The sequence below is a fragment of the Lonchura striata genome, chromosome 6 (assembly GCF_046129695.1).
Source record: "Lonchura striata isolate bLonStr1 chromosome 6, bLonStr1.mat, whole genome shotgun sequence".
NCBI lineage: Eukaryota > Metazoa > Chordata > Aves > Passeriformes > Estrildidae > Lonchura > Lonchura striata.
In genome coordinates this window covers 67,583,763-67,602,960 of record NC_134608.1, presented here as the reverse complement: position 1 = coordinate 67,602,960, position 19,198 = coordinate 67,583,763, and the positions used below count along the sequence as shown (strand labels likewise).

The 19,198-nt window shown below is 43.3% G+C and overlaps 1 protein-coding gene and 1 long non-coding RNA gene across 2 annotated transcripts in view; both read right to left on the bottom strand.

The window, feature by feature from the left end:
- Positions 1 to 19,198, bottom strand: part of LOC144246559 (uncharacterized) — a 703,923-nt gene that overhangs the window by 311,444 nt on the left and 373,281 nt on the right. The window contains exon 5 of the mRNA XM_077784469.1: positions 11,199 to 11,871. Within this exon, the coding sequence (XP_077640595.1) occupies positions 11,199 to 11,871 (673 nt within the window). The remainder of the gene's footprint in view (positions 1 to 11,198; positions 11,872 to 19,198) is intronic.
- LOC144246374 (uncharacterized) lies at positions 1,360 to 11,162 on the bottom strand. The gene is made up of 2 exons (XR_013340081.1): positions 10,461 to 11,162; positions 1,360 to 4,074 (listed from the first exon to the last, which is right to left on the bottom strand). It is a non-coding gene; the product is annotated as an uncharacterized LOC144246374 (long non-coding RNA).

Below are 19,198 nucleotides of genomic sequence, written 5' to 3'. Positions count from 1 at the left end.
GGGCAGGGACACCGTGGGACAGCCTGGGCTGCAGAGGGCTCAGGGATGTGCAGCAGCTGCAAGGCCCTGACAGAGCCAACCTGTGCAGCCCTTTGGCCATGGCTGCTGGCCCTGGGCCTGAGGCCACGAGGGGACAAGTGACCCTTGCAGCCCTGGGGCCTCAGTGCCTCCTTGTCCCTGCTCAGCAGCCTGGCAGGGGCCGCCCCATGGTCCTGCCCTTGGCACTGCACATCCCCTCATGCCAGTGCCCATCCCGGGATGGGCTTAATATTAAAGTGACAGCAGCACAAAGTTCCTTGGCAAGAGTCACTCTGCTCCTGACTTTTCACTTTAGGCACAGCAAGGAAACAAAGCAACAACAAAACCAAACAAAATCCAGGCAATCAAACCAGGAATGAACTGAGAACTGTGTGTGTGTGTATGTGTGTGACAAAAGGGCAGTGAGAGCAAGGATAAAAGGAATATGGCCGAAAAGCTTAACAGAGCTCCAACTTAACAGGACTTAACTTACATCTAAACCTTAAATGATAGTTTGATAGTCACAGTTTAGCAAAGAGAAGAGCTTAACAGTATTTAACCTAACTTATAACCTACAACTTAGCAATTTAACAGAGGAATAACATTTAACAGTATTTAACTCAGCCTATAACTGAAGAGAGCTTGGCAGAAGAATGGTTGTACAACAGGGGACATGATACCGTAAAACTAATCCAAGTAGAGAGGGCTACATGACTGCTGCAAAGTTCGCATGACCCTGAAGAACAGATGGTGTGCAGAAAGCAGGATATTGAAACTGCTTGGTATGTAAAAATAGATAGAGAAGAACAAAGAAGTGCTAAGCTGTTCTAACTGCAAGGTCAGCTGGACAGGCAAGTATCAATCACAAAGATAGTTTTAAGATAATAGTACAAGTCACATAGCAACCAATCATGAGCTCGGCTTTTGCAATATGTATGAGCTAATTAACGAACATATATAAACTGTGTAATCTGTCACAATAAAGTGAGACTTGATGATCATGATAGCATGAGTCTTGTCTCCCGCGGCACCCTCCAACAACTGGCGCCCGAAAGCAGGGACCTTATCCGAGCCAGAGGCAAGAGAGGTGCTGCGTTGGGGTTCGGGTCCTGCAGCTGGAAGGACGGCGAGATATCGAAAAGAGGCCAAACGCTCTGCTCCGCGCCCTGAGTGACCGTAGAGGCAAGCTCAGCCGATACGTGCTGCCGAAGCCTGAAGGAGCCAGCAACGGTACCGTCGTAATCATGGAAAGGCAAGCAGCATATGATTTGTTTAGTGCTTCTCTTAGAAAAAGGCAGATTAGGAGGATTGACTTATGTTATAAATTTACGCCACAACGGGTCATAATCCAATTTAGAATTTTATTAATTACAGCAAGTAGGATACGAGTAAAACAGCGCTGGGTGGTAAAGGGACTTCTGCTCTCTCTTTTGCCGCGCCAATTTGTCTAAACGGTCCTCTTTTATCCCATTTTCTTTCCATGAATTCCCGAGGGGTCTCCTTTGTTTAAGCTTGCAGTTTCCTTTTGTTTATGTAAGCAGTCAGTGAGTAATGGGGGTTATCTTTATCTTGTATCGTCAGTCCCCAGGTGTAAGTGTTTGGTTTCCTTATCTTGCAAATGTTGTGTCCGCAGGCTATTTGCGTATCCTTGTTTTCTAAACAATACCTTAGTCTGTAAGCCATCTGTATTTTCTCACACTTGGTTTCCTATCCTCAGTCTGTGATTTCTCACAAATCCATTTCCTAGCTTTATATATATATCTTAATAAACAATACCTCAGTCTGTGGTTTCCCACAATTACCCCCATTTTCTTGTTTTATCCCATTATTGTTTATTAGACGCTGCTTTCAATCTCGCTATTGCAAATAAACCTTCTTCCACAATCTAAACATTTATCATAGCACTCACAAGGTAATACTTCACAATTACAATAGGCGTAGCCCCCACGTGGCACAATACATTCACAACAATCTTCATCCTCATCAATAGATGCACTTTTATATTTTGCCCCCGACCTCGTAGTTAAAATAAGTAGTTTAGCTATGTCAAATCGTTTTTTAACATAGTGTAAAATACAGCGTAATATACAAGGCCCAAATATAAATCCCAGAATCAATATAATCAGTGGTCCTGCTAAGGCAGATAACAAAGTGGTTAACCAAGGTGAAACATTAAACCAATTTTCATACCATGACCTGCCCGCCTCACGATCTTTTTTACGTTGATTTAACCTTTTCCAGAGTTCAGATATAGTATCCTGGACTACTCCTGTATGGTCAGCAAAAGAGCAACATTCTTCATTGAGAGCTATACATAATCCTCCTTCTTTTAGGAATAACAGATCTAATCCCCTTCTATTTTGCAATACTACTTCTGATAAAGACTTTACTGAAGTGGCTAAATTTTGGATAGATTGTCCTATTTTTGCTAAATCTTCATCTACAGCCATCTGTAAACTTTGTAGTTCCTGACTTTTTACTAAGGAGGCTATGCCTGTACCTGTTCCAACTCCACCCGCTATCAGCAGTGTAGCTAAGGTTACCACCGTAATTGGTTCTCGTTTTTGTATATTCAGGTCTCCTTCAAAGTGGCGTAACACCTCCTCAGAGGTGTGATAGATAAGACGAGGAACTATAATCACCTGTATACAAAACTGAGATTGATCAAACACTTTTAGGGATAGGCAAGGCGTTACTCCGGTGTCTGAACAAACCCATTTAGCTCCTGGTGCCAGGATAGCCCATTTGTCATTTCTCTTCTTGTGTCTCTCTATAGTTTTTGTAGTGATTATTGTTGTTTGGTTACACAGAGGCTGATAATCTTTGGGCACTGTACTGATACATTTTCCTTGACCTGTTACTAATTGAATAGTAATTCCTTGCGTATGGTTTTTTTGGTCATTCCATGGACATTCTCGTGGGTTTGAACCACTAGACCATTGAATCTTATCTGGTTTTCCAATTGCCTCAAAATATGGTGGTCTAACATTATAACATAACCAGCACTCCTTAGTTATATTTGGTTTGCTTTCATTAAGGGTACGATAAGAGGCTTGCATTAAATCCCATAAAGGGTCTTTGGATTTTGACGCTCCTGAATCCCTAACTGTCACCCTGTCATTAGTTATTTGATCTGTTACTGATAGGGAGTTGGGACGAGTGGTTGTAACACTTGCGGGGACAATCTTTTTTGTAGGGGAAGTGGGTAAATTCAATACTTTATTCGGCCCAACAGGGAGTGAATCATGTGGTATTTTAACTTTTCTTATGAGAAAGTGCCCTCCCAAGTCTTTAGGAATTCCTCCATAGACCCATATTCCCCATGTTCGTCCCACTAACCACTTGTCTTCTAGGGGATGTAATACTTGAAATTTGATGTAGGTACAGACTTCCTTGTCACAAGGAGCTACATAATTGTCACGCAGACCTGTAAGATCTACAACTGTTTGTTCAGGCACACATTCGTTAGGAGTCTAGGTTGCTTTTATATATTTATCAGGAGCCTTTACCGACCAGCCCAAGGCTATTGTTTCACATCCCCAATAACCACAATAATAATGTCCAGGATAATTACAGTAAGACGGTCCAGAGGCCGGGCATATATAAAATGGAGGTCCTTTTACACAATGTATTGGTACTAAATCACAAAGTTTTACTATGAATTCAGGTGGACCTGGTTTGCTAAAAGTGGCTATTGTTCTCGTTCCTTCCCAAGATATTAGTTCCCATTGAAATGGTTCATGAGGATTTCCCCCTTCTGCCTGGGTTATTATCAATATCAAGAGTAACGGTATACCAGGAAAAAGGGTGTCTGTCAATTTTGCCAATTTAAGTATATTTTTACCAATCCTGGGGAAGTTCGACCGTTGCTGCCTCTGCGTCCCATTGTTCTGATTCTTTTCTCCACAGTTTGTTCCTCTTTTGCCTCACCCATCGACTCGGTTGCGTCGAGTCACGGGGGGGTATCATCTTCTCGGCAGCAAGGGAATTCTTCAGGAGAACAGCTGTTTCGGGATTTCTGCCTGTTTATATAGGCTTCCCACTTTGCAGCTAGAACTAATGGGGCAAAGCAAGACACAGTTAGTACTTCCCCTCTACACTTTATAGCCAAGATTTCAACCACAAAGGGGGACTGGTTCGTTGGAAAGGTATCCACCTTCACAGTGTGTTCACCATTTATCTTGGCATACCTTATACCTAAAACAAGCAGACGGATAACAATTACAGTTTATATCATTACCACAAATTCGTATATTTAGAGTACATATATATTATTTACATCAGCATACCTTCTATATTCACTATGGTGTGGCTACATATGTCTAGCAATTTCCTTCTACACACTTTGTACGCTTCCATATATAATAGATAAAAAAAGAAGTAATTATAGCATATATAAACAGCAATACACACTTTATACCAAAAGGTAATGCAGCAAAAAAATCAAATAACGTCTTTATCATTATGTTATCTTTTCAGGGTTATCTTGGTGTCACCTGGGGTATTGATTACTTTTCAGTGAGGTCTCGTTACTGGGCCTTTAAGGCGGCTGGCATGAGTCCATCCACGCTCAGCAGTCCGGACGGCTGTTTCTGTTGTCAACAAAACAAGATAAGGTCCCTCCCAATTGGGCTTTAGGGTTTCTTCTTTCCACACTTTAATCAATATCCAATCCCCAGGTTTAACGTTGTGTATTTTTAAGTCCAATGGGGGTCGTTGCACAATCAGTCCACATTCCCAAAGATGGTTACGATGTTTTGCTAATTATGAAACATATTCATTAATCACACGGTCTCTAATTAAAACATTTGTTTGTGGGCTTTCAATTCTGTAGGACATTCCATACACCATTTCAAATGCTGATATTCCTAATCTGCTCGGGGTCTGGTTCTGAGAATTAATAGTGCCATGGGTAGGCATTTAATCCATGATAATTTGGTTTCTATAATTAATTTAGTCAAAATAGTTTTAATTTCTCCACTCATCCTTGCAACTTTTCCTGAACTTTGTGGATGCCATGGTGTATGGTATTCCCACTTTATACCCAAGTTTTCTGTCAGATCTTTAACAATTTTTGATACAAAATGTGTTCCTCTGTCTGAGTCGATTACCTCAGGTACTCCATATCAAGGTATAACGTGTTCAAGTAACACTTTAGTGACTTGGTTAGCGGTTGCCCTGGAGGTAGGAAAAGCCTCAACATAATGTGTTAAGTGATCCACCATTACTAATAAATATTTTTAACACCCCACCCTAGGTAGTTCAGTAAAATCTACTTGTATATGTGAGAATGGTCGGTATGCGGGGGAACGTCCTCCAAGAGGTCTTTGTTTTATGTTGTTTCGATTAACCTTTTGACAGGTCTCGCAGGCTGCTGTAACTGTCTTTGCTATATTATATACGCCTATACAGGCAAACTGTTGATTAAAATTATCAACTAACGCCTGAGTTCCCCAGTGTGCTTTACTGTGTATTTTTGAAAATATTTCAAGTGCTATGCCCTTTGGCAAGACTTCTCTCCCGTCTGGCAATATGTATTTCCCATCCCATTCCTTAGCTCCTATTTGTTCTAGTTTTTCTTTTTCCGCAGACTAAAAACTCAAATTTTTACTAATAGGTACTTGTTGCATAGTCAAAATTATATTATAATTGCCTGCCACTCGTTTTGCCTCTATATCAGCTGCATTATTTCCCCCAACTTGGTAACTTGTACCTCGCTGGTGTCCTTTTATATGTACAACTGCTATTTTATTTGGCATTTTCAATGCCCCCAGAACTTGCCGAATTAATTCCGGGTGTATCAGTTCTTTTCCCTGGGAGTTAACAAATCCCCTTTCCTCCCATATTTTCCCAAAGGTGTGTACTACTCCGAACACATAACGTGAGTCTGTATATATAGTCCCATCCTTTCCCTTCAGTAACACTAATGCTTTCCACAATGCATATAGCTCACAGGCTTGAGCCGACCAACTGGCACTCAGGGAGCCGGATTCTTTTGTCTTAAATTCCCCTTTTTCCCATTTAACGATGGCATATCCAGACAATCGTTTACCTTCTACTATTCGTGATGACCCATCTATGAATAATACTTCTCCACATTGTAGTTCTTCTTCTTCTAAGTCTGACCTAATGCGTGTTTGTTGTTCAATTGTTTGAAACCAATCGTGTAATGGTTCATTACCTTCTCCTGAATATAAAAACTCAGCGGGGTTAACTGCTCCAGTAGTTTTTAAAGATAATTTAGAGGATTCTATAAGTATTCCCTCATACTTTAATATTCGGCTATCTGTAAGCCATTTTTCTGCTTTTTGTTGTAACACTCCCCTGATGTTATGAGGCACATATAAGACAACTTCTCCATTAAAAGTAATGCAGTTTGTTCCTCAAGCAATAGGGCAGCAGCAACAATGATCTGTAAACAACTCGACCAACCCCTGCTCACAGGGTCTAACAGCTTTGATAAGTATGCCACTGGTTTCTTTTGTCCGGCCCATTCCTGAGTTAATACTCCGAATGCCGTTCCTTCATGTATGTTAACAAATAAATGGAATGGCTGTTTTAAATCCGGGAGACTTAAAACTGGTGCTTGGCTTAGCTCCCTTTTAAGGCTGGCAAACTGCTCTTGATCCTGAAGAGTCCACTTGGGTATTTTGTCTTTAAGCAGTTGTTCATATAGGAATTTAACTTTAAAGCTGTAGTTCTCTATCCATTGTCTACAATACCCAAATAGCCCTAATGCCTGCCGAATTTGCCTCTTAGTGACAGGCATAGGTAATTCCAGAATTCCTTTAATACGCTCTGGATCTAGTATCTTCTGGCCGTTAAACAGATAATGTCCCAGATATTTTACTTTTTCCTCTACAAATTGTAACTTTTCCTGTGATACCCGTAGTCCCTTTTGTGCAAGAAAGTTTAGGAGTCGAATGGTTTCTTTTCTTACATTCTCCCTATTATTCCCCGCTATGAGCAGATCATCTACATGTTGTAACAGCACATTCCCCATTTGTACTTGATATTCTGTTAAGAGCTCTTCTAGGGCCTGTCCAAACAGATTAGGGGACTCAGTGAACCCTTGGGGGAGCACGGTCTATCTTAATTGCTGTCTCCAGCCCGTCTCTATGTCTTCCCATTCAAAGGCAAAATAATTAGGCATTCTTCTGCCAGTGGACAGACCCAAAAGGCATCCTTTAAATCAATCACACTATACCAGGAATTATGGGGTCCTAGTTTGCTTAGCAATGTGTATGGGTTTGCTACCACAGGGAACCGAGTAATAGTTCTTTTGTTTATTTCCCTTAGATCATGTACGAGCCGATATTTCCCATTTGGTTTCTTTACAGGCAAAATGGGGGTGTTAAAGGGTGACATACAGGGCTCTAAGATTCCTTGTGCCAATAATCGATCAATTTCTGGCTTCAATCCTCTTCGTCCTTCTAAGGATATGGGATATTGCCTTACCTTCACAGGTATGTGAGGTTCGGAAATTTGGATTTTAATCGGTGGCATTTCCAGTCTACTAATTGTGTCCGGAGAGTACCAGACATTGGGGTTAATTTGTTTTTGATCATCCACGGTCAAAGGATAAGCAGACCCTGCCAACTCTTGATTTTTCACTTTAATTTCTAATTGCAATTCAATAATTAAGTCTCGTCCTAACAGGTTAAATTCTGCTTCAGGGACGAGCAAGAGTTCACCCATTCCAAATTTATTTTCAGTTTCGAATACCACATTTTTGATTTTGCTTACTTTAAAGGGTTCCCCTTTTGCCCCAATTACTTGTACTTTTTCAGGGGAAACTTTACATCCCTCAGGTATCTGCTTAATAGTTGATTTTTCAGCCCCAGTGTCTACTAAAAAGGTGAACTCTTGTTTATGGGGACCTATTTTTACTTTTATCAAGGGCTCATGATGACTCCGGTCCCCTAAGATATAGAGCCCCTGACTCCCCTATTCTGTTTTCAATATTTCCTCATCTCTGATCCTTTCTCTGCAATTCTTCCTTATATGTCCCTTTTTTCCACAGTAAAAACAACACCTCTGTTCCTTTTCTATTTGTTTCATTCTAGCAGATCTGTGTTCACCAGTTCGCCCTTTGCGATCCTCTCTGACTGTTGCTACCATCATTCTTACTTGTCGCTTGCTGCTCTCTTCTTCCCATCTTACGTAGACTTTCTGAGCTTCCCTCAATAATTCATCTAACCCTCTATTCTGCCAGTTCTCTAACTTTTCAATCTTCTTCCTGATATCTTCCCATGATTTTGCCACAAACTGAGTTTTGAGGAGCATTTGCCCTAAAGGGTCGTTTGGATTTACCCCAGAGTACAGCTGAAGGGCTTTCCTTAGTCGTTCCAGCCACTCAGTAGGGCTTTCATCATTCTTTTGCATTTCATTAAATGCTTTATTGATATTCTGCCCACGGGGTACTGCTTCTCTAATCCCCTGAATTACTATAGTTCTCAGGTCCTGCATATGAGTTCTAAGCGCCGGATCCTGATTATTCCAATTAGGTCTTTGGAGTGGCCATTTAATATCTGCTTGAGGTCCCTGAGCATGTTGAGAATCCCAGTCTCATTCCTGCTCGTCTAATCATATCTCTTTCCTCGGTAATGAATAATTGACCAAGGATAGATTGCATCTCATCCCAAGTATAAAGGCTTGGTCCCAAAAATTGATCTAGTCTTTCTGCTACTCCGAGTGGGTCCTCAATTAAGCTTCCCATCTCGGTTCTTTTAAAATCTCGTAAGTCAGCCGAGTTTAAGGGGACGGAAATATATCCAATCACAGGTTGAGGTCCCCCCATGGGTATTTCTCTTAGGGGGTACATCTGAGCTTCCCCTCTTTGACTTCTAGTTACGTGTCTAGGAACGGGGGGAGACCCTTGTTCTGACTCTGGTGAGGGAGTGGGTGCTCTGGAGACCTCTGGAGGGGCTGCGGAAACAGGAGGAGGGATGTAAGGAGGGAGGGTTAGAAGGGTTTCGTCTAACTCTTCCTTCTTTTTCTTATGTTTAGTTTTTATTTCATTCAGCGGATAAAGTCCAGCTCCCGGTCTTTCTAGCCACACTTCCGCGTATTGTCTCCCCTCCGGGTTAAGGAGTTTTTTATTATTTACCCAGAGGTTTAACTGCTGCCTTACCCAATCTTTTTCTGACCCATAAACTGGTCAAAAGACATTTTTAGAAATCTTCTTCCCTCCCCATATCTTAGTACAATATTCTATCATTTTTTGCTTATCTTTCCCTAGGGTTCCAGGGAAATATCTCCAATTATCTAAGATATATGCCAGAGGGGTATCCTTTGGTACAGTGGGTACCCTTCCCATGGGAGTCGAAGGCTTGCTTCCCTTCGCCCCCATCTTCTGGAATATCTCCACACACACACGTACTCGCTCCTCTTGTTCCTGGCCCAGTCCCTCGCGGGAGATGGAAAACGCAGTACTTAAGAGTCCACACTTGCTTGGCTCAGTATATCGAACCTCTCATTCGTTATATTCCAGGAAACCCAATCCCGCCCGAACGGAAAACCCGTGAGAAATTTCACCGTGAACAGTTTCGCTCTGCGAATAATTTCACTACTTACGCGTCCTGCGTCTTCGTCCGGACTCTCGTGCACAGGATTTTTATGGGATTTTTTACCGGTCTCTCCTTTGCTCATTATCCTAGACTTTAGGTTCGTCGGTAAGGTTAGGGTAAGCTATTGGTCGCGGGACCACGAAATGTCGCGGGGCGCCTCCCCGGAGGACCAAAGCCCACCGTTCCTTATCCGAGTCACGACACCAGAAATTGTTATAAATTTACGCCACAATGGATCATAATCCAATTAGAATTTTATTAATTACAGCAAGTAGGATATGAGCAAAGACAGCGCTGGGCGGTGGGGGAGTTTCTGCTCCCTCTCTGCCGCGCCGATTCATTCAAACAGCCCTCATTTTTATCCCGTTCTTTCAATGAATTCCCGAGGGGTCTCCTTTGTTTAAGCTTGCAGTTTCCTTTTGTTTACGTAAGCAGTCGGTGAGTAATGGAGGTTATCGTTATCTTGTATCATCAGTCCCCAGGTGTGTTTGGTTTCCTTATCTTGCAAATGTTGTGTCCGCAGGCTATTTGCGTATCCTCGTTTCCTAATCAATACCTTAGTCTGTAAGAAGTCTGTATTTTCTCACCCTCCGTTTCCTATCCTCAGTCTGTGATTTCTCACAAATCCGTTTCCTAACTTATTTATATATATCTTAATAAACAATACCTCAGTCTGTGGTTTCCCACACTCTGATGTCCCTTCTGTCCCTTTCTCACCCCCTCATCCCCTCTGTCACACCCCTGCCACCCCCTGCGGCTTTTGGGGGTCACTTGAAGCTGTCCCCCGTCCCTCCCCGGCCCCCCAGGACCCTCCGGCTAGCTGTCCCCTCCAGGGGCCGGGGTTTTGTCGTGGTCCCGCTGCCCTGGGCTTACCAGGCAGCGGCTGGGTTAGCACGGTCCAAGCGGCAGCGTGCCTCGGTCGCCGCTAGGGATGGAGATAAAGAGACGAAGAGAGGTCAGTGGTATACAGTCCAGAGAGATTGTATTGCCTGAACGGTTGCAGGGACCAAAGACCCCGGGCTACTGCCCAGATACAGTTTTATATAGCAAAATTAAGAGATAAGGTCTAAACAATGGAGACAGTGTCCAGCTTAGGCGCATCAGAATCAACCCAGGGGTCAGGTCAAATGGGAACTGCTCAGGGGTGGGGAGAAGGGGGTTCACAGAGAAATGCTGAAGCAAAACTTTCCAAAAACAATGGGGCATACAAAAATGTATATTTTCCTCAGTTTCCCATTCCCAAGACCTTTCTAAAACCCTTCCTCCACACTACCACGCCAGCATAATAGCAACACCCCCCACTGTCCCCTCTTCTTGCCCAGGGAGACTTAAACTGTCTGTGTTTCCCACAGTTTCTGCTCAGTCAGGCCTCAGATATCGGGCCCCTTTATCAGCTCCATTGCTTTACTCTCTGTTTTATTCCCTATATGGGGGCACCAGGGCTCTGCCCAATGGGGTTCACTGGGGATCATCCAGCCCTGATCCTCCCATGAGGTAAGGAGCTGCAGCAGCACACCGAGCTCTTCCCTCACTCCAAGCTCTTCCCTCACGCGGGGCACTCACAGGGCTTCCTTTAGTGGTGCCTCCTTTGGTGCTGGGTCAAGTGAAAGCTCTGTGAGAAGCTCTTCCCACACTTCCCACACTCGTAGGGCCTCTCCCCAGTGTGGATGCGCCGGTGCCTGATGCGGCTGGAGTTGTGTTTGAAGCCCTTCCCACAGTTGGGGCAGCGGAAGGGCCTCTCCTCTGTGTGAATCCGTTCATGTAGAAGGACACTGGAGCTGGTCCGAAACCTCTTCCCACACTGGGGACACTCGTAGGGCCTCTCCCCAGTGTGGAAGCGTTGGTGTATTCTCAGGGCAGAGCTCCACCCAAAGCTCTTCCCACATTCCAAGCACTCATAGGGCCGTTCCCCAGTGTGGATCACCTGGTGCTTGATCAGACTAGACCTGTGTCTGAAGCCCTTCCCACACTTCCCACACTCGTAGGGCCTCTCCCCGGTGTGGATGCTCCGGTGCACAATGAGGCTGCAGTTGTGGTTGAAGCCCATCCCGCAGTTGGGGCAGCGGTAGGGCCTCTCCTCTGTGTGAATCCGCTCATGTTTGAGGACATCAGAGCTGGTCCGAAACCTCTTCCCACATTTCCCACACTCGAAGGGCCGTTCCCCAGTGTGGATCCTCTGGTGCCGGATCAGGTAGGAGCTCCGGCTGAAACCCTTCCCACATTCCAAGCACTCATAGGGCCGTTCCCCAGTGTGGATCCTCTGGTGATAGATCAGGGTGGAGCTCTGGCTGAAACCCTTCCCACATTCCAAGCACTTGTGGGGCTTCTCCCTGCCATGAGGCTTCTCCACCAGCTCCGAGCTCTGGCTGGATCTCCGCCCGCCTTCCTGGCTCAGGGGGCTCTTTCCTCCCTGCAGCTCCCTGGGCTGGGTTTGCAGCTCCTCCTCCTGCAGCATCTCCGGGACTTTTCCTCCTCCTCCATCCAGCCACGCCCTGGCAATGACAAATCCTGGTTTGAGGGAAAAACAAGAGAAGAGCTCCTTGGACTGGAGGTTCCTCCTTGCCCAAGTTCATCTCAGGAAGTCATTGGGAATCCTGTGTCTGTAAGAACCTCCAAAACACCAAGATTCAGCCCAAAAATCCCACAAACTTCAAGACACAAATCAAAAACTCCCCGAACATCACCACTCAGCAAAAACCTCCTTCAAAAGATAAAGATTCAGCTGCCACATAAAACCAAAGCACCAACATTTAACCCAAGAAAGCTCAGAAACACCAAGATTCACCCCATGAAAATCGTGGATCCCGCTCCACAGTTACCTGCTGCATGTGGGGGGAGCACCACTCCTGGGGCTGGGGGGAGGCTGCAGACACAGGGAGGGGTGGAACCTTCTGCTGCTTCCTCTTTCTGCTCCTCCTCCTCCTCCTCTTGTGTCTCTACTCTTCCTCACACTCCTCTTCCTCCGGCTATTCCTCCTTCTCTGGCACAATCCCACCCTCTCCTGCCACTTGCATCCTTTGACCATTCTGTTCCTCAAGCCTGCTTCTCCTTCCCTTCTCCTCCTGCCCCCAGGCCCAGCACCCACTGCCGGCTCCCTCTTCCCCCCAGCCCCACAGCATCCCAGCGCAGGGGCAGGGATGGAGCTGGGGCAGGTCGGGCTGGGGCAGCGCTGGGCTCTCGGCCGCTCCCGCCCGCACTCGGTCCCCACTGCAGCCGCTCCCGCCAGGACAGCGCGGGGGGGCCCGGCCTTGGCGCTGCCCCACTCCCACCTCCCCAAATTCCCCTCGCGGGGCCATGGGGCCGAGGGGGGGCGCAGGTGGGTCCAGGTGGGGAATGCTGAGATAACTTTAAGAGTGGGTCCCCAAGAAGAAGAATTGGAATTTGTGGTAGACACAGGGGCAAAAAGAACCTTTATGTTAAATATTCCAAAAGGTTATAGTGTAAGCAAAGATACCGTAATAGTAACAGGAGCAAAAGGAGAGAGTTTCACAGTACCCGTTATTAAAAATGTGGTAATAGAGGGAGAAACTAAATTTTGGATGAGGGATGTTTTCTTGGTCCCAGGGGCAGGTAGCAATTTATTGGGACAAGATTTACAGGTGAAATTAGGAATAGGGGTTGTTCCAGAAGATGGGAAGATGACAGCTAGACTTTTAAAACTAGGCCAGGAGGATGGAAGAAGAATTAACAAGGAAGTTTGGGCTGGGGAGGGAAATAGGGGAAGATTAAATATTGACCCCATAAAGATTACAACTGAGGAAAAAAAAATTGTCCCATACATGTACGGCAGTATCCTGTACCTTTAGAAGGACGGGAATGTTTAAAGCCAGTAATAGAAGGACTAATAAAGGATGGGACATTAGAACCTTGTATGTCTCCCCATAATACCCCAATACTCCCAGTAAAGAAGCCTGACGGGAGCTATAGACTGGTACAAGACTTAAGGGAGGTTAACAAAGGAACTCAGACCCGCTATCCAGTGGTACCAAATCCTTATACTCTTTTCAGTAAAGTTCCTCCCCAGCATCAGTGGTTTAGTGTAGTGGACCTTAAAGATGCCTTTTGGGCTTGCCCATTAGCCCAGGAGAGCAAGTTATCTTTGATTTTGAATGGAAGGACCCACTAACTGGAGAAAACAGCAATTAAGATGGACAAAACTACCACAGGGGCTTACAGAATCCCCAAACTTATTTGGACAAGCTTTAGAAACAATACTACAAACTTTCCCCACTCCCCCTGAAATACAAATTATCCAATATGTGGATAATCTTTTACTTTCTGGGGAAGCTGAAGCTGAAGTTAGAGAGGCTACTATAAAGCTTTTGAATTTTCTTGGGGAAAAAGGATTAAGGGTATCAAAAGGGAAGCTGCAATTTGTAGAATCAGAGGTAAAATATCTTGGACACTTGCTTAGTAAGGGTAGTTGGAAGCTCAACCCAGACTGAAACACAGGGATTCTATCCCTTCCCCCTCCCTCTTCAAAGGGGGAAATCAGAAAGATACTCAGATTATTGGGATATTATAGATTGTCGATTGAAGGATATACACAGACAGTAAAATTTTTGAATAAAAAAAAATGACAGAGGGAGATGATATAAAATGGATCAAAAAGGAAAATGAAAAATTAAGAAAAAAGAAGTTAAAACTAGCCCCAATATAAACTTTAAGCTTACCTTCACTAGCAAAACCCTTTCATTTATATGTAAATGAAAAAAAGGGGGTAGCTCATAGGGTTTTGTTTCAAGAGTGGGGAGGAGTAAAGAGACCCGTGGCTTATTTATCAAAGATGTGGGATCCAGTAAATCAAGGCTGGCCAGTGTGTATTCAAGCTATAGCAGCTACTGCAATCCTAGTAGAGGAAAGTCATAAACTGACTTCTAGAGGTAAATTAATTGTGTGCACACCTCATGCAGTACTAAATTTCTTCCAATTTGCATTGTGATTTTTATATTGAAATACATAACTTACTGTACTCTAGGATTGAAAAACTAGTTTACAGCTGTGACATAGCAAAACCTGCTATTAATTTGAGTCAATGCAGGCTGTTCAATCAAGTGTTCTCAGTGTGTAAAGTTAAACTAAAGGTAACACCAACCGCTTGGTAGATCAATGAGAAACAATTTTCCTTCCAACCAGTCCTTTTTCATGTACCCAAATGTGTTTTGCTTTCTTAGTTTTTTTGTTTTGCTTGTTTGCTGGTTTTTCTGGAAGTGCTAACTACTTGCAGTGTATCTAGAAGAGCAAATAAAATTGTGCATACAAAACACTTGTAAAAAAATAGGGCTCATTTTTTCCCACAATGGGAGGTTGCTACATATAGAAAAGGGAAACTACAAAGCTAGATGAAGAAAAAGTTTCAGTATCTTCTAATGTAAACAATTTGTTACTTCCAGCATCACAGTGGGTGTGTGACACACACATATGAAAAAGATGGTGAGGGAGATCTCTGTTTACTACAGTTTCCTATTTCTTGAATGAGTTAGAGAGCTATGAAGCAATTGTGATTCCTTGTGTGGATTACCCAGGCCTGCAGGGAGGGCTTGGCCATGGTTCCCTCTGTGCTGCAGGCAGCCCTGCAGCGTGGCAGCAGTGGCTTGCCTCTGGTGAGTTTGCAGGCAGGGTGCTCCAGCACTGCAGTGCTCAGGGGCAGTTTCCTATTTTGACACCAAAGCTTAAATTCAAGAGTGCCTCTTCCCATCCAGTTATTGTTTGTACTGTAAGAACCTCTTCAGAGAGTGTCTCCTGGCAGTCAAAAAGAGAGTATTGCAGAGATAAATTCCTTACTTGCTGTCTCCCCCACTGTATCCACATTTTGTCTATTCCCTCTTCAAATTATAGATTTGTAAAACTCATGCTCTGTGTCCTCAGATGCCCTTCCCAAATCAAACCTTGGCTTCTTTGCAAATTATATTGCACTAACAAGCATTGCCTTAAATTTTTTATTGCAGGCAAGATCACTTCAGAAGTAAGTTTTTGTTTACCTTGTTCCTACAACCCTTTCAAGCTTGTGAATGGAAAATTGTGACAGCAAAATAAGTCTTTAGTTTTAGCACTGTCAGCTGTGGGTAGCTGGTAGCCCTTGGTGGAGGGTGCCGTGAATTAAAGGCCTGCAGAACACACATAACAAAAGTAATTAAATTTGTAAGGAAGTTGAAAAAGGAGGGAGAGGTGATTGGCAGACTCACCTCTCCAGGATGTAGGACTAATGTTAGAAAGTGGACTGATATTGGAATGTGGATGTTGAAGTGTGAAAAGAGAAAAAGAGGGTGAAACAGAGAGAAAGGGAGAAGAGAGAAGAAGAGAGAAAAAGAGAAAGAGAGAGAAAGGGAAAGAGAGAGAAAGAGAAAGAGCGAAATACACCCCAAAGTCCCCATACCATAGCTATTTGTAAGTTCTCCCCCATTCCTGCTAGACAGAGTGACAACAAGGGGAGGGGAGTGAGGAAGTACAGTCAAAGGCAAAGCTGTGAAAAAGAGGGAGAGCTGGACCACCAATAGAGATAAGATCAAAGCAGAGATAGCTGACTCTCACAATGTGCTTTATTTTTTTAAACAAGACTTCTTTTTTTTCCTTCTGATTTTTGTTGTTAAGGAAAGGAGGCTTTTGTTCTGAAGAATGGGTCTGTAAGACTAAAACAGTTGGATGTTGCCTAAAAAGCAAAAAACCAAGAGATGTGATACATCTTGTGTTAAATTTGGGCTAGTCTTTTTTTATTTAACTAATTATAGCTCACAAGAAGAAGAATTGGCCTCTGCAGCAATTAGCACAGCTGGATACAAGAAGAAGAAGCAGCTACAGAAAAAGTTTTTAGTTAAACCCAGAAAGTTTTGAAGAAAACTAATGGTGAAAGTTAATGCAGTATTGTTTTTCTTTTAACATTGTGTTATTAAGAAGTCCTTTCCAGGTACTACTAAAGCAGCAATCCCAACCATGGAAAAGAGGGTGAATTCATGCCAGCAAAATAAAAGAATTTGTGAAGAAACGTGAGGAATGGACTATCACATCTAAACCGGGTGATACCAAATTGACTTTCAACCAGGACTGGGTGGTAATGGTTTGGGAAGACCCAAACGATCCAAGGCAGGTACAAAGAATAACACCTAACTGAGAAATAAGGCAAAGCTTGCATCACTGGTTCTAAGCCCTGCCTGAATAAGCCCTGAGACGCCTCCGACACCTCCTTGGCAGAGGAACACTGCCACTTCAAACAGGAGGGTCGGGAGTGTTTGAGTCAAAGAGTTCTTATAGTCTGGCCTTAGCCTGTGGCTTGTACAGGCAAGAAGGGAAATTGCCATTAATACTATGCTGTATACTTTATTTGATTCATCCCCATATTGGACATGGCAGCTGGGTTATAAGTGAATGTTTAAATTATGAGAATAATTGGCATTGTAGCTCACAAAATCTATGTTCTCGTGGCAAGAAGTATTGAGTACTGAATCAATCCCCTATACAGAAAGACCTCAAAAACTGAAGTAATAAATTGCTTTTGTAGATGGGGATTATCAATGCCTGTGGACTGAGAGATACCTGAGGAATGGTGGAAAACCACAGTTAAAAGGTGTCAAAAACAATTTGCCTGGAAATGAGTAAAAAAGGAGTGACAAGGGAAACAGAGGGCAAGCCTGGATTGAGCACTGAACTCACCAGCGAGAAGATCACACGTACCTGCTGTGGGCAGCAGCCCCACAGGCAGGGGAGGTGGGGGTATAAGCCAAGCCAGACCTCTGTCATTCCTGTTTCTGTCTCTCATTTGTTGTCTTCTCCCTTCTGAGATAGCAGCAAGATCGTGTCACAAATGCTACAGAAAGTATCACATGGAAAGAAACCAAAGTTCCTTTTTGGTACACACACCCATGTCAACAGGCACTGTTATAACCCATCCAAATTAAGTACCTGCAGGAAAAAGGGGGAAAATTATCACATTACAAAGAACTTAGGAAAAAGTAGTAATACTTGGGGCATGGAATGTCCAAAAGGAGAGAGATGGATTTGTTTTACATTTGATCTTAGAAATATAGTCCAAGATTCGGTAAAGAGACAGTTAGTAAAAAAAAAAGGGAAAACAAGCACAGCAGTCTAGCTCTGTGTTAACCCCAAATTATATCCTGAGTCATATTAAATGACTCCAAGCAGTTATAGAGAAGATAATAAACAAAGCTGCTCAGGCATTGGAATTAATATGGAGTCTGCAAAGCCAAACATCACCTGTAGTGCATTAAAATAGGTTGGCTTTACGCTATTTATTGGCTAAAGAATGGGGTGTACAGATTGTTGAAAATAGATGGCAATGAGGATGCCATCCTGGAAAAAACAAAGGATATCAGAAAAAAATTATGACCCAGGTATCAGTCCAAAAATGGGAAAATAACGTTAAAAACTAGCAGGTGGGGTAATGTATTGAGAATGGGATGGTGGAAGAAATTAGGATTCTTCCTTTTATGTGTTACAAGTGTTTTGATATTTCTTCTTTGTTTAATCCCATGTTTTATTTGATTACCAACAGAGTCCAAAGAATGCAGGAGGACAGGAAATATTCTTTATAAATCATTTGGCTTGCGCAGTAAGAGGTGGGATTGTGAAAAATGCATATTTATGATTGGCTTTTCACAAATGTTACAATGAATATTATATGTGTAATGTTAGAAAGTTATGCTGTATTAATTCCCTTACATATTGTGTTAAGTGTAGTTTTAGGTTACAACATTATGTTAAAATAGAGACAATGTATGTGGGGGGAGGTTTCTTTTTAGGAATGAGATGCTCCCTTCGAAGAACACCTAAATCTTCCAAAGGAGAGGAATTTATGGCTTCTGATCAGGAGAAGCTAATTTCTTCAGGCCTTGCTCAGACTTGAAGATGCCAGGGGATTAAAGGGAACAGCTGACATATAACAGAGTTTCTTGTTTAGAACAGAATGTATGCATAACCATGAAGGATGTATGAATATGCAACAAGTGTCTTTGTTTAAGGGTGATTCCTTTGTTCACAAGTCATGCTTTTCTTGACTTAGGGTCCGAGAGCATCTGGACATCCGTAATTCTTTGCTCTTTTTGTCTTGTAATTGTCCTAACTCTAATTGTATTATTATTTTTATAACCATTTTATTATTATTAAACTTTTAAAATTTTAAAAACCAAGTGATTAGAGTTTTTCAAAATTTTCAAAACTAGATGAGATTTAAAGGTGACCCTTTAACTCATGAACAATAAATAGATGATTTGAAGGAAAAAAAAAAAGCAGTAGATTGTGGGGGGTGCACAACTGAGGCTGCTGAAGGCTGCTGTGGAAGAGAAGCTGCATTCCAGGCACCCAGGAGGAGCTTCAGAAATGCAAATTAAAACTGCTGGGGCAAACTGGGGACAATGTACCTGGCTCTTCTTGCCTGGGGCAGGAATTGGCTGATTCCCTCTGCCCCTCACCCCAAGCTCTGCCTGCTTGCACAGATGGAATCTGCACAGCTGAAGGCAGAGCCCATGCTGAGGATCTCTGACTCTGCAACAGAAAGGGCTGAAGCTGCAAAGGGAAACAGCAAATGGAGAATGTTGGGAAAACTTCACTAAAATAAGGGGGGGATCATCCCTCTGCCCACTCCAACATCTGCTGTCACT